General features: G+C 44.2%; 1 protein-coding gene across 2 annotated transcripts in view; it reads right to left on the minus strand.

The window, feature by feature from the left end:
- ulk2 (unc-51 like autophagy activating kinase 2) overlaps nt 1–13,870 on the minus strand; it is a 30,496-nt gene that overhangs the window by 13,651 nt on the left and 2,975 nt on the right. For both annotated transcript variants that reach the window (XM_062472239.1, XM_062472238.1), the window contains exons 2-7: nt 12,943–13,035; nt 12,708–12,749; nt 4,000–4,032; nt 2,412–2,448; nt 534–707; nt 106–179 (exon numbers count right to left, since the gene is read on the minus strand). In XM_062472239.1, coding sequence (XP_062328223.1) covers nt 106–179; nt 534–707; nt 2,412–2,448; nt 4,000–4,032; nt 12,708–12,749; nt 12,943–13,035 — 453 coding nt within the window. The remainder of the gene's footprint in view (nt 1–105; nt 180–533; nt 708–2,411; nt 2,449–3,999; nt 4,033–12,707; nt 12,750–12,942; nt 13,036–13,870) is intronic.

The following is a 13,870-nucleotide window of genomic DNA, read 5'->3' on the forward strand; positions in this document are numbered from 1 at the left end:
AGCTGTCCTAGGTATCCAGTGTTGCCTGTACACACACACAGACAAATCTACGCAAAGGAAGACAATGAAACAGTATCGCCCACGGCGTCTTTACGTCCCACTCACCATGTACATGGGGGACCCACACAGTGTGGCAGCCATCATGTTGCTCTGGAGGTATCGTGCAAAGCCAAAGTCAGCTGCAGAGAGACACGAAACGACCCAGTCAGCTTGTCTTTGTATTAATAGTAACATAAACCACTATTGTGGGAGTGTTACGACTGCTGTGGTTATCAGTGCTCGGAGAGAAAGTCTAGGAACAATGGGACTCTCATATATTACCCTAACCCCCCCACCCACCCACCCACCCACCCACCCACCCACCGTATGAGATTATTAACAATAACTCAAAATGTAACCCTTGTGCTTCCCACCAGAAGCCTGTGGTTTTATGAAACTAATGTGTGAGAAGGAAGTAGGCGGTCCAGAAAATATGTCAACATGTGATTTGGTCTAAAATAGAAAACGAGTCCATGCGGTTGAAAGGCGGTCACCTATTTTGATGCGGATGCCGCTGATGCTGGACTTCCTGCGGCCCATGTAGGACAGCAGAATGTTCTGGGGCTTGAGGTCGCGGTGGATGATCCCCTTGCTGTTCAGGATGCGCATGGCGGCTGCAATCTGCTGCAGGAAGACCCGCAGGGTGTCTTCTCGCAGGGTCCCCTTGGCTGGTGGGGGGGGAGAGGAGAAACAACTACATTACCCAAGATGCACTGCCATGTAGCTTTACGATGTCCAAGATGGTCGTATATTTGCAGCAGTAAGTACAATGTGAAACTATTTCAATTCTTCATTAAGTCAGGCCTAATAATACTGGCTTCTTGCAGTACATTTGATGACGGTACGATGAGTTAGCTCTAAAACTGCTTATAACTAGATGCATTTCCTGTTGCTAATAACTATGTTCCTTAACATGCATCATCTTGTGCCAAACGTCGTTACCCAGACACGAACACTCTCGGATTAATTGTCACATCATTGTGCCGGTTGGATGCACTCAAGTCTGCCTAATGGACAGACTCCAATTAAATTGCCTTGATTTACAAATGAATGACTAATGCATTGTAATATGCTGAGAGTGAAATGACAAAAACACATTACCAAATACAACACCAAAATGCTGTGTTTGTGAAACACCTGAACTGAACCATAGGGAAAGGCGACTCATAAGAAAAGTCTGCAAAAGCCTTTTTAATGGGACCACAACTGATTAGAGGACAACTAATAGCATTCAAGCATTTGCAACAGCGAGCTTGGCAGAAAAGTAGATGTGCTGATGTCGTTCCTGTTCACCAGTGGTAGTGAAACAAGCGGTAATCCATTAAGAGGATTGTCATTGAAGTAAAGAGTAGTGTAAACACATTGTGATTACATCGATCTAGTTTAGATCCAACCAGGCTTAAACACATTAATCTGGGATTTGGAGCAAACTATCTCTCTGCAACAATGGTGACTTCTAACACAGAGAAAAACTTTAACGAGAGGAATAATATTGTTGTGTGCCATCATTACATAATGAATTTTGACTGGGAGCATCTGTGTGTGCGTTTTCAAATAGCAGCTCTGACATGTTGTAACATACCCCAAGGTAAAGGTATACCTGTTCTGCTTATCTTTTTTTTCTTTTTCCTTTTTTATTTTAAAGGTTTCTTTAACAACAACTCAATCAGAGCACACCATCAGTGCAAAGTCCACATTCTTTCTCAGTACACCAGGAACACAACACCAGATGCAATTGGACATTCAGTTCCTGGCTCTGACTTACCTTTGACCTTTTGCACGAGACCAGCTTATAGTACAGTACTACCATCCCCCAACCCACCTCCTCTTTTTCTTATCCATGGACATAAGTCATTTACAGTGACACACTTAAATATTTTCTGTGTGTGTGTAAGGGCAGACAACAAGCTGAATAGGTCTGTGCCTTAGAGGAATCTTTGTTTGTCAAACCGAGATGCCATACTAAAACCTACATTTTCATGGATTAATTTTCACAAAGCAGTAAATGATACACTGTAAATGTGGACACTTTGTGGAGATTGGAAACTTCTTGGGAGAAGAATGAACTTTAGAACAGGAGGTCTGTCAAAATGGCATCAGTAGCACAGGGATGGTTACAGACATATCCATCCAGAGGGAGAGAGAAGGGGCTCATTGTGTGAGGCTACTACTCCTACACACAACATTCTCTTCCAGCATAAACGCACAACCACACACACAGGCACACAAGGAAGCACACACACCCCTTCGCTCATTTTCTACCGCACTAGTTGTTTTGTTTTGATGAATAATACTCTATGTGAGTGGGTGAGGGAGTGTGTGGGGAAGGGGGGGGGGGGTGGCAGTGGCTGAGAGATTAGCTTGATGCTTACCTTGCAAATAGTCTGCCAGATCGCCACCGTTGCAATACTGTGGGGAGAGAGGGGAAAATACAAGCATAATCACTTCATCAGGAGGCTTTAGATGAATTAGAGTCAATTCTGGATTAGCAGCAACAAGCGTTTATGTGAGAACAAAGAGCAAACGAGAGAGAGACAGACAGTTTTTATAAGATGATAATGATGGATCTTCCATCCACCTTCAATCCTTGTTGATTCCTTATCATAGATATTGGTAAAAAATTGTGGGTTCAATTTTACTTGAGAGGGGCTCTGCTATCACAGTGACAGATCACAATGAGTGAGGGATCTGAGAGGAGCTCATGCCATTTTCACAGGGGAATCAATTAGCAATAGAATTAGCTTCGCCCTAAACATGACGTCTGTATAGGAAGTGTCGTGACATTACAAAAAGAATGCTCTGTCTGCAGTTGGAACCTAGATTTGCAGCACAGAGTCATATGAACAGAGGGATGGTAGGGCTTTTGGCTTTGGTCCATACAGTGTTAGTCAACTTAGGTTTAGTTAGGGTTTTCTGAGAAGCGAACAAGTCGTCAGGTCAGTGCTCCTCATGTACTGGTAGCTCACCAAACCAAAAGCATCAGCTTCCATAAAATACATTTTACCAAGAAGTTAACTGCATGTTTAAATACATAGTCTGTTTAATTTAAATTAGACAATAAATCTTGCCACCAGGATCTGGGTCAGTGTGGCCCAAAAAAAAGAATGCTGAATTTCAATGTGTTTTCTAGTATGGCAAAATGTGCTTGTCAGCATCAGACAGCATTTACACAAGAGGCTCACTTTACACCACCTCTAACCTTCAGGTAAGACAAGCCTTTTCCTACTTAGCAAAACCTGAGGGGCCACCTTCAAGATTAGCATGCTAGCATTGATGCTATCAAAGCCCATGAGCATGGTAGGATTAAGATGGCTAGCAAGTTCAATGGTTGTAGAAGATTTCCAAAGGCGTACAAAACCCCTAACCACTAACAAGATGAGATACCGCACCCAGCCTCAGCCTCAGCCGACCGCAGAACCATCTAGCATCTGTTCAGTTTCTCTTTATCAGTGGAACTTTCCAAAGGATTACTTCTGGCACAATTACCTTATTGAACTGAGAATCTTTTAGCATAAAATCACGTACTTGCACGCACACACTCACGCACACACATCTATCACCAGGATGCATTTGAGAAGAAGGATGTAACATATTGCACTCTAAATATAGGACAGGAAAACAAGGTTTTGTATTGCTTTTGGAGAACAGAGTTCCTTGGAACAGAGCGTGTGTATTTTTAGTGGGCTACTTGAGTGCTTGTTTTTCTTCCTACAGGCACGTTGTAGTGTTGAGCAACAGCAACAGGAACAGCAACAGCGTGAAGGAGAGAGAGAGGAAGAGAGATAGGCGAGAAAGATGCAATTCGCCACAACACTTATATCAACTGTGTTGGGAAATTTAGGGCATAAAAACCTAACCTAAAAGGCTGTGAGACACTACTGAAAATACGGGAACAGAAGACAACAGAGAGGCAGGACAAAGAAAAACAAATGTCTGCTGACAAGATGACAGAGAACATACCTCCATGACCAAGAAGACAGAGTTGGGTGTTTCCTGAAAGAGAGGAAAGAAAGACAATACATAGGTTAAGGCCATCATTTCTCTTAACACTTGCTCAATTCCCCAAGGCTTAAAAATAAAGCATTACTGTTCTAAACAATGAAACAGAAAGGCAACATTAGATGGTTCAGCATTACAACATTCAAGAATAACACATGGCTATGGCTGACATTGTGGACTGATGCCTATGACATCACTGATTCAATAAGTGGGCTATGATATTTGACAGGATTGTTAAATATCCGGATTGTTGAAAAGTAAGCAAAGAGTACACATAAAGGCCGCCCTTCACCCGTGCATCACCACACACCTACTCACTGACATGGGGTTGACATTTTAGAAGCACTTTACTCCCCCACTACAAAACCATGGCACCCTTGCTGAACCCAAAACAGTTGTGTGGATACATAGCCTGGAATCTGACAGCACTGGGAAGAGGCTAGGTGGATCCTCTTTCAGGGCCAAGCAGAGGTTGGGTGTTTGTGTGCGGGCACATTTGGGGTAATGGGGTTCAAGAGGATCTGGGCAATGTGACAACAATAAGCGTCACCGTTTCAACGTAAGGGAGCTAACACGCTGGACCTGGGACAAGTAATACAAGCACACCTCTGGGTTAAGCTCATGTTCTCCCTAGAAACAACAAAATACACAACTAGCTCCTAGCCCCTCCTCGGGCCTAATATAACCCTCCCCGTTCTACAGACAGTTTCTAAGTATTGCTTTTAGGGGTTAAGGAATATGAGGCTGACTTTAAATGATGAGATCAATCCCAAGAGGTCAACTTCATGACTGGAGACACCCTGAAGCATTTCACCACAAAACGGGACTATCTTTGAATGTTAATTCCAGCTTTCTTTATACTGTACAGTGAAATAGAACAACCACCATCAAGACTAAAAACCATTTATTACCGCTAATTTATTTCCACCTCAGCTCCTTTCTGTTACATGACCAGTCATCCTTGTCTTGGGACTGTCTGATTAGTAGATAGGCTTAAGTAACCTTTTCCTCTCTGTCCAATCCAGCTGACTTGTAGCAGATTGCAGACTAATGGGATCTGGGATTGATGCTGCTGGGTGGTTTGACTGTAGAGTGTGGGGGAATGGGCAAGCTGGGAGAAGTTTTACCATGCCACAATCAGCTGTGTGTGTGTGTGTGTGTGTGTGTGTGTGTGTGTGTGTGTGTGTGTGTGTGTGTGTGTGTGTGTGTGTATATATATATATATATATATATATATATATATATATATATATATGTGTGTGTGTGTGTGTGTGTGTGTGTGTGTGTGTGTGTGTGTGTGTGTGTGTGTGTGTGTCAGCTGAGGGAATTACATAAGGCGGGAGCAGGCCTGGCTGGACCACAGCCTGACGAGGATGGGGGAGGGTGGAGGATACGTCAGTGGGTCTCTGACACACCCCCCCCCCCCCCCGACCCAGAGCACAAGAACGTGATTGGTCTAACAAACTGCGGTCACCAAGGGCTCACCAATGCAAACACGGAACGTTCTTCATTAAAAGAATATGGGTTCTAGTGTTACCCAATACGTCACATTGCAGACTTTGTTCCAAGCTGCCATTTGAAAGTACCACTACTAGGAAAAGGAGAGAATCTTCAAAATGTTGCTGAGGAAAAGGCTCTAGTGTTACAAGATTCAAGTCTGGATTTGGACGGATGTTGTTCCTGGCCGTGCTCATCACTCTGGCTCTGGTTCTGGCTAACTGCTTGTGATTACAAGGAACCTCAAGAGGCTTCTGGTTTTTGAAGAGCACAAGACACAGTTTGATACGTTTATGGGCATAAAGTATAGGCTAGCCATTGCTGCATGGATGCAGGAGAAAAATAATAAACAGTGACTGGATTAGGAATTCACTGGTTTGCATTAAGGATTATGAGAGGGCTAGTAGTTTGCTAGAGCTTGATAGTCGTTGTTATGATCACAAGAAAACATTGCATTGTTTATTTTTATCTTCAATAAAGTAAAAGGCTACTCCCATATAACATGTTGGAATGAACATGGCATGACAATGTTAGTCTCATAGCCTTTGGATGTGGGGACATTGAATCCTCTCTATTCCAAAACAACAAATATCATAAAACACTTCCGTTAACGTCATATTCACTTCTAAAGTAATGTTCATGAAATACCGCGTTGCACAATCACAATCCACTTGCTGACCGGTCCACTTCTTAGTCACCCAGCTCTCTGAGCTGATGCCAAAGATGTGACAATAACAAAGTTTGATCAAGGGTGGAGACAAACGTACTGGAACAGAGAGGCTATAGAACAGAGAAATGCTGTTGCTGAAGAGAAAAGATTTTAAAAAACATAACCACCCTAACACACACACACACACACACTCTCCCAAAGAATGTTTAGAATGCCAAAGTTTTTCTCAGTAGTGTTGGGTGTCTTGTGTTGGTTGCATCATCCATCCACACAGTGAGCAGAGTTACATAAAAACATGGGGGGGGGGTAAAGAAAAGTAAAGAAAAAGGTGGAGGTCTTAGGAAAAGCCCTCTCCATTTGCAGGAGGCCAGCGGGCATTTGTGACGCTAGTTGAGGGTAATCCTGATAGTTCAGAGTGAGAAGCCATCTGAGGAACCACAAGCCTCTCGATACACACAAACACACTCAAAGATGGACGGAAGCTGCAGTGGTTTGTGTGACTCAGGATCTGAATGGTGATATGACATCATAGTTTTTAATGTGGGTGGATGAGCAAGCGGTGCTTTGTTAAGGTGTTTGCTCATTCAGGAGATACACAGGGAATTATTGGGTGAATATACAAGTGGCAAAGCACTGGACAGGCTGTCACACACACACACTCTGGCTGTCAAACACGCTCTGAGGTAATCCCCTCACAAAGACATGGGATTTCCCAATGGAGGAACTGTCTGTCCTGATGAGATGCCCCTCAGGGTGAGGTCAAAGGGCGCATGGCCAGAGTGCCGATTAGAAATTAGACCAACTAACGAGGAACACCTGGCCCCAGTCCCGACCCCAGACTTAAGCCAATGACTACAAAGTGGAGGCATAATCTCCATGAAAAGCCAATGTTGTACAGTAAACAACGACAGCCTACATTTAGTTCCTCGGCTTTGGTTTCATACAAAAAAGCTACAATGAAACAAGGTGTTTTCAGGGCTTGGATGTACACTGGTCTAAGAATACGCAGCGAAGGTCGAATAGTAAGCTGTTGGTTTTATGTTCACTCTTATTCAGTTGAGGCGTTAGTGCGTATGTATACAAACATCAAAGGAAACACAAGACACATCATTCCCAGTTCCCCTCTTCAGGGGTAAACATAGAACAAACATAAGTAGCACCTTTCTGCTCCCTTGTTTCTATGTGTTTGTCTTCGTGTCTAGGAGTGTAACAGTTACATGCAGGGGATTCCTCTTGATTTAATGGGGTGCGAAAAAAAGTCTGACTGAAAACAGGCATAAAGTCATCCAGTTAGTTTTCTAAGAAAACTTTGATTTGTTCCAGAACAAGTACTAAAACTCCAATATTTTTCTTCTCTTTTCACGAGGTCAGTCAATCCCAACTGACTGACTGTATGTCTCATGCACACACACGCACACACACGAGAGGCCCCTCTCTGGATTAGGACATAGTGTTCCACTTCAGGAAGTTCAGGTTTTGTTTTGGACGCTTTCGCTGCGTAACAGCCTCCTGACCATGTGACTTTCCAACTTCATAAACAAACCCACCTCCAAGCTCCCTCCCTCCTGTTGTTGCCTTCTGGCTCGTATCGGTCACGTTTTTCCCCTCTCCTGCTTTGCGTATATTAAATCTTAGTGCCTGTGGGTGTGTGTTTATGTTTGTCTTAAGTCCTTCACATACGCATAAAAAAACGAACTCTTCTTCACAATTCCCAGCCTTTCCCCTGCTCTGCTACGCAACTAAAACAGCGAGAGAGCTTCTGAGCTGGGCTCTGCTGTACGGCCTGGAGAGAGACAGAGACTTTCCAAACCCTGTTATTAGAACTCTGTCTCGCACAGCTGCTTCCTGCTAAACCATAAAGACAGATCAGGTCCGTGAAGAAAGATCAGGACCATGAAGAACTGCAGGGCGTTACGTAGCCTAGCTCAGCGTTTAGCGCCGGCCTGTTATTAAAGAAGTAATGAGCAGAGCACCGTAGGCTCTATAGAAGCCCTCTCATCCTTGCATTGCTGCCAATGCTCCCACACTCAGACTTAACAATGCTTCTACACCTTAGCCCCCCAACAACTACACAATGACATGTAAGGGCCCAGTGAAACAAAAGGTAAGCCAACCTACAGTAACTTGGAATAGTTACTGTAGGTAACTATTCCAAGAATATTTAGCAGACGCTCTTATCCAGAGCGACTTACAGTAAGTACAGGGACATTCCCCAATGTGAATAAGTAGGGTATATTGCCCCGTGAAAAACAGAGTTGTTGATGTCACAATGCGAATCAAAGCAAGAGAAGACTGATTTGGAACAGTCAAAACATATGGTTATTCAAGTAGTCAGGTCACTATGTTTCCAAAGAACAGGATTGAGAGGTGGGCAGCGACATGTTGAAAGTAGGCTTTACACCTCCATGGCAAAGCTCCATTCAAAACCATTGAGCTTCTCTTGGTCCATTCTTGTTTGTCAAGAGGGAGTTTGTTAGGGATACAACATTATGCATAGATGTGATAACTGCTCTCTCACCTCTTTTGTGAGCCTAAATCACCCAGACAAAAGACCATGAGTCAAACCACTCAGTGCCAGCACAGTGACTTTAATCACACCATGTGTTACTGTGAGCAGCCATGCTGTGGCTTTGACAGCCACTGTACAGTGGTATTAGCTCACAGTAGTGTGAGGCAAGAGACAAGCCCAAAAATAGCAATAGTGTGGGCTGTGATTGTGTGTGTGTCAGATGTGAATCATGGGTAATAAATTGCTTACCCCCGTATCTCGTGTATCTGTGTGTGTTAAAACAGAGTGTGAGTGATTTAAGAGTGACCTAGATCTAGATTCTGACCATGTGATGTTGGCGTGTGTGTGGGTGCTAGTTGTGAATGATTGAACCCATATGGTGTGTAATGAGTGTGTGCACCCCTACCTGCAAGTTTACCCCATATGGAGATCTGAGCGTTCTCTCTCGCTCTCTCTTGGAAAGGGCAATCCGGTCCGCGCTAACGAGAGGCCTCACACTCTGACAAAGGCCACTCTTCCACCAACCTCTAATGGCCATCGAGTACAAGTGACATAGCCTTAATGGGCCTCTGATGACGTTAGCATCAATAACTGCCGCCTTCAATTGCACGACAACAAGATAATTGTCAGTGTTTATATAGGCAGGTAAAAACGGTTTCTATAGAAAAATCCACCACAGATACAGTGGTTTTCCATCATATAAAATGAATTAGTTATAGCTATACACTTTGCCAATGGAAGTTTGAGATTAGTATCATGGTAAATTATGATTTTATAACAATAAGGCATCTGAGATTTATGATGACAAAGTGTGCATAAGGGATAAACATGAGCTTTCTTATCCTAGACTCATCCTGGGGAGGAGTGCTAGTGGGGAGAAGTGGGGCAAGGTGGTAAAGGTCAAAGGTCAAATTTCAGCAGTTGAGCTGACAAAACCAACAAGGGTCTGGAACCTAACATAGACCCAATAACACTACACAGGATGGAGGACAAAGGTCCCTGCCCGCCAGCTGTCCTCCTCCTGGCACCGATGCGTGCCATGGTAGGGACAGCAGCCACTGTGTTAGTCGTAGAAACCTAGTTTTTATGCTTTATCTTAGTTCTTTCAATTTATTAATCTAACACAGATTGCTGGGTCTTTGGCTTAATGCCTTTTATAAGTAATCAGCAAAAGAAATCCCAGGTACAGTCCTTAATACTTGGAACAGACACCTAGGGACATTGGGTGGAAAGGGCAGAAAGCACAGTATGCTTTGAGGCTATTGCAAAAGTGAGTTCAATGGTGGCGAGACAGGAGGCAGAGACCAAAGTCTTCCCAAACGGTCTGGGTCACTGAGAATTCATCGATTTTCCCAACGGCAACCTTGTAATGTAGCTTTCAATAAAGCCAATGTTTGTTTGTCCTTCCCTAGGGAGAAGAGTGCAGAGCGTCTGTTAAACACTGCCAGGACACTTCTGGAACCCTCAGCCTTGCGGAATACACAAGGAGGGTTGTGTTTATGGGCGCTCTGGGCAACCTGTGAACCAAGTGAAACCAGCCAGAACAGCGGATAGGACAGGGCAGACACCTGAGAGAAATTATCAAAAAGGGAGACAGAGAGGGGGGAAAAGGAGGGGGAAAATAAATAATTACAGCATGGGACATGGATACAGAGAAAGAGAAATGGAGAGACAGAGAGAGGCAGGATGCCAACAGCCGCCCACTCTTTTCGCCATTAACCAACAGATCACAACACACCACGCACTGTCACTGAGAGGGGAATGAACAACACAACCAAGTTTGTTTCTATGAACAGAGAAGAAAGAGAGGACGAGGGAGAGGATGGAAGGACCGAGTGGGAAACGTACAGCGAGGAAGAAGACTGCCCATCAAAAAAGGGCAAGTCAGCATTTAACTGACAAAGAATTGGCTCAAAGAGGAGAGGAACAGACTGAATGAAACCCTTGAAAGATAGAGAGAAAGAGTGAGAAAGAGAGAGAGAGAGCTCTGAAGGGACTAACTCCCATCATGGGAAATACACACTGCAACACTAGGTCTCAGCCAGAGTCCCCCTCCACGTTGTGTCCTTTCGGAGTCCCTAAGCCTCCTACTACCTCGATGCCAAACGCGACAGCTGCAACGAGGCGAGATGGCCCAGTACAAAGAGGCCCAGGGGGAGCACACTGCTCTGGGAAGAGTGAGAGGCAGCCTCACAGATACGCAAAAAAACATACAAAGATCACATGTCTTCTTCAGCTGGGCTGGTGCAGCAAGAAAAAAAAAAAAAGAGGAAAAAAAACTGTACAAGGATTTCTGTCCGATTTACGTCAGGATAGGTAAAAAGGATTTGCCACAGGTCTATTAATTATTTTAGCAAGGCTATGGTTGGTGCTATTTTTTTAAATGAGGCGCCAAAGAAAAACGGCACAGTAGAGCAAAGTCGGATGTGACTGGTTCCAGCGCAAATGCATGAACTAGTGTTATGTGAGGAGGTTTTGTTACGACAAATACCGCGGTATGGAACATTTAGGAGGTATATTATTAATTCAGCACTACATCTTCGTGACTCAAGGACGCCATCTGCTCTCAAAATGGTGATTACATCAGTTGAGTAAACGGAGGGATGAGTAGATGGATTGATGGATGAAGGATGGATGAGTAGAAGGATGGATGGATGAAGGGCTGGACGGACAAAAAGAGGTTGGAGGGCATGATGGACCAAGCAGCAGTGTTGCAGTGGAAGGTTTACGTAAATACAGGAAGTCCACTGTGTAGGTGGTGCTTGATCATCAGTTCAAGGGCTCTCTTCCTCTCCCTCTCCTCTCTCCACCTCGCTTATCTCTTCCTGTAGGGTGGGAACCCTAGTGTGTGGCTTTTAATAGGCAGGGAGCCGCCCATGGTGCTACCAAAGGAAGAAGCACATGCCCTCGCACACAGTGGACAGAGAGGGGGCCCTGCCTGAGGTCAGCTATTCACAGCCTGGTTGCTTCCTGGACCCCGATGAGTGGAGATAACATCATAGTTGGGTGTTTGTGAGGGAGTGACACAAGTGATGTTCACTAAGAGCCACTGACACCAGGCGAGAACACCCTGCAACGTCCTTTCATCTCACAACACACAAGCCAATGACGCCACAAAAGGATATTAAGATGCACTTTCAAAATAGCTGAGCGGTGGCCATTTTGTTCATCCACCTTGAAGCACTGCAATAATTATGATGAAGGATCATGGACTGAACCATGCGGGTTGGTTGGTGTCTATCACGGGCCATTTATGTGGTGTCATGTGGGTAGTCTTATGTAATGTACTGGGAAGTCCACAAGCTCCACCAGGGCTCCAAGTTAATGGTTTACACAGTGTCCACAGCTCACACACACATCTGGAGCTTGCTATGGGTACATGAGAGGGATTTCTTCCACAAACAAGTACTATGAGTTTCTTGCAAAGAGCTATGGTGGGTCTGGCAAACACATCCACGTTAAGCCGTCAGGTTACACTAAGTATGTAGCAATGTCTCGTCTACAGAACTATATGCTAGGCGGTCCTACCAACTGATTAGCGTACAAGCAGACTAACACAGATATTCAGACTGTGAATATTGATTTTCCTACCATATCATTCATGAAGGGCTTCATTCACAAAGGCCAAAACACATTTTCTAGATGTGCTGATCCACATCCAGTCAGTGTACTAAGGACTCAAAGTAGGTGGAATCTCGCATAACATTTAGATTTGTGCGTAGTGTTAAGCTTGGAAGGCATCAACACAATCAATGATCCTTTTGACCTGCTTTAAGTATTTATGGATGCAGTTTCCAGATACACCAGTTTTTCCTTACTGGAGAAGCTCCATATATTCCAGTTCAAGTCCAAAACAAAGCTGTAACCCTCCTGCCTGTCTGGCACTAAGCTAAGCACACATTGTCCAAGAACAGATTGTTGTGGAAACAGTCAAGTCAACCTTTCAACACACTCAATCTACCTTGTTACAATGGAAAGCAGATAAGAACTCACCTGGACATCATAAAGCGCCACAATATTTTCATGTTGAAGTTCCTGAGGAAAATAGGGAGGAAAACAAAAGTCTAAGTGATGCCATTAACAACATTGACATGACTTTTATCGACTTTAGTCAAGGCCCTTGACGTCAATCACGTTGATGAATGCAAGGTCGATGTCAAATCAGTCTTTAACTACGTTTCCTAGATAAGTATAAAGCAATTAGGCCTAAGCAATATGGGCAACTCACCTTCAAGATTTTTATTTCCTTGCCAAGCAGGATTTGGGACTTCGAGAGGTTCTTCTTATTAATGCTCTTGATGGCAACCTCCCAATCAGTCTTCTGTATAGGAGTGAGTGGGGAGGGAGACAAAAATATTGACCATTTGTTAAACAAGCCCTGTGTGTTTGTGTGTGTGTATGTGTGAGAGAGTGTGTTACCATAAAGCTCAGACAAAATAGCAGGCAATAACAACATCACCAAGAGATGGATCAGGAGATAAAGAGGAAATCTTAGACGTTTGAACAACGTACACCCAAGCTATGACATGACGCTGAATGACAAAACACTCAAATGACATCTAGAATTCTACTTGTCACGAGTTCTGCCCTAATGAAGAAATTGAATTTCCTATGGGGGGGGGGGAGATGCATGAAATACATCAGTCATGCAGCTCCAGCTAGGGCTATACGCCTACATATATCGGTGCTAAATTAATACTTTGCCATTGAGCCGAACACCTCCTTGTGTAGCGTAACGACAACTAAAATCACCCTAAAGATACTGTGTGTATAGCCCCCACTCATCCATAGAGCACTCAGGAAAGTGGCAGAGGGAAATTGTATGTCTACAAAAACAAATGAATCTAGGTTAATAGGAGATGTTCTGTGGATGCACTCCAAATTCACAGCGCCACTGGCCTCGCTGACCTAGCACAGAAGGCTGCACGCGAGCTGTAGGGGAATGTGTGTGAGTGTGTGTGTGGGTCGATCAGTATCCATCCCCAATCCAGTGACAGCATGCTCACCCAAGCATGGACAGAGGCAGTGCAGCAAACGAAATGCCTCATACAAAAGAGCAACTCCGTTGGCCTATCAAGTGATTGCGATGAGCAGATAAGGGGCGGGGTATTGATTGCAACCAACCAAATCAAGCTAATGACCAGGTGGCATGCCAG

Source organism: Osmerus eperlanus, chromosome 11, assembly GCF_963692335.1.
Source record: "Osmerus eperlanus chromosome 11, fOsmEpe2.1, whole genome shotgun sequence".
NCBI lineage: Eukaryota > Metazoa > Chordata > Actinopteri > Osmeriformes > Osmeridae > Osmerus > Osmerus eperlanus.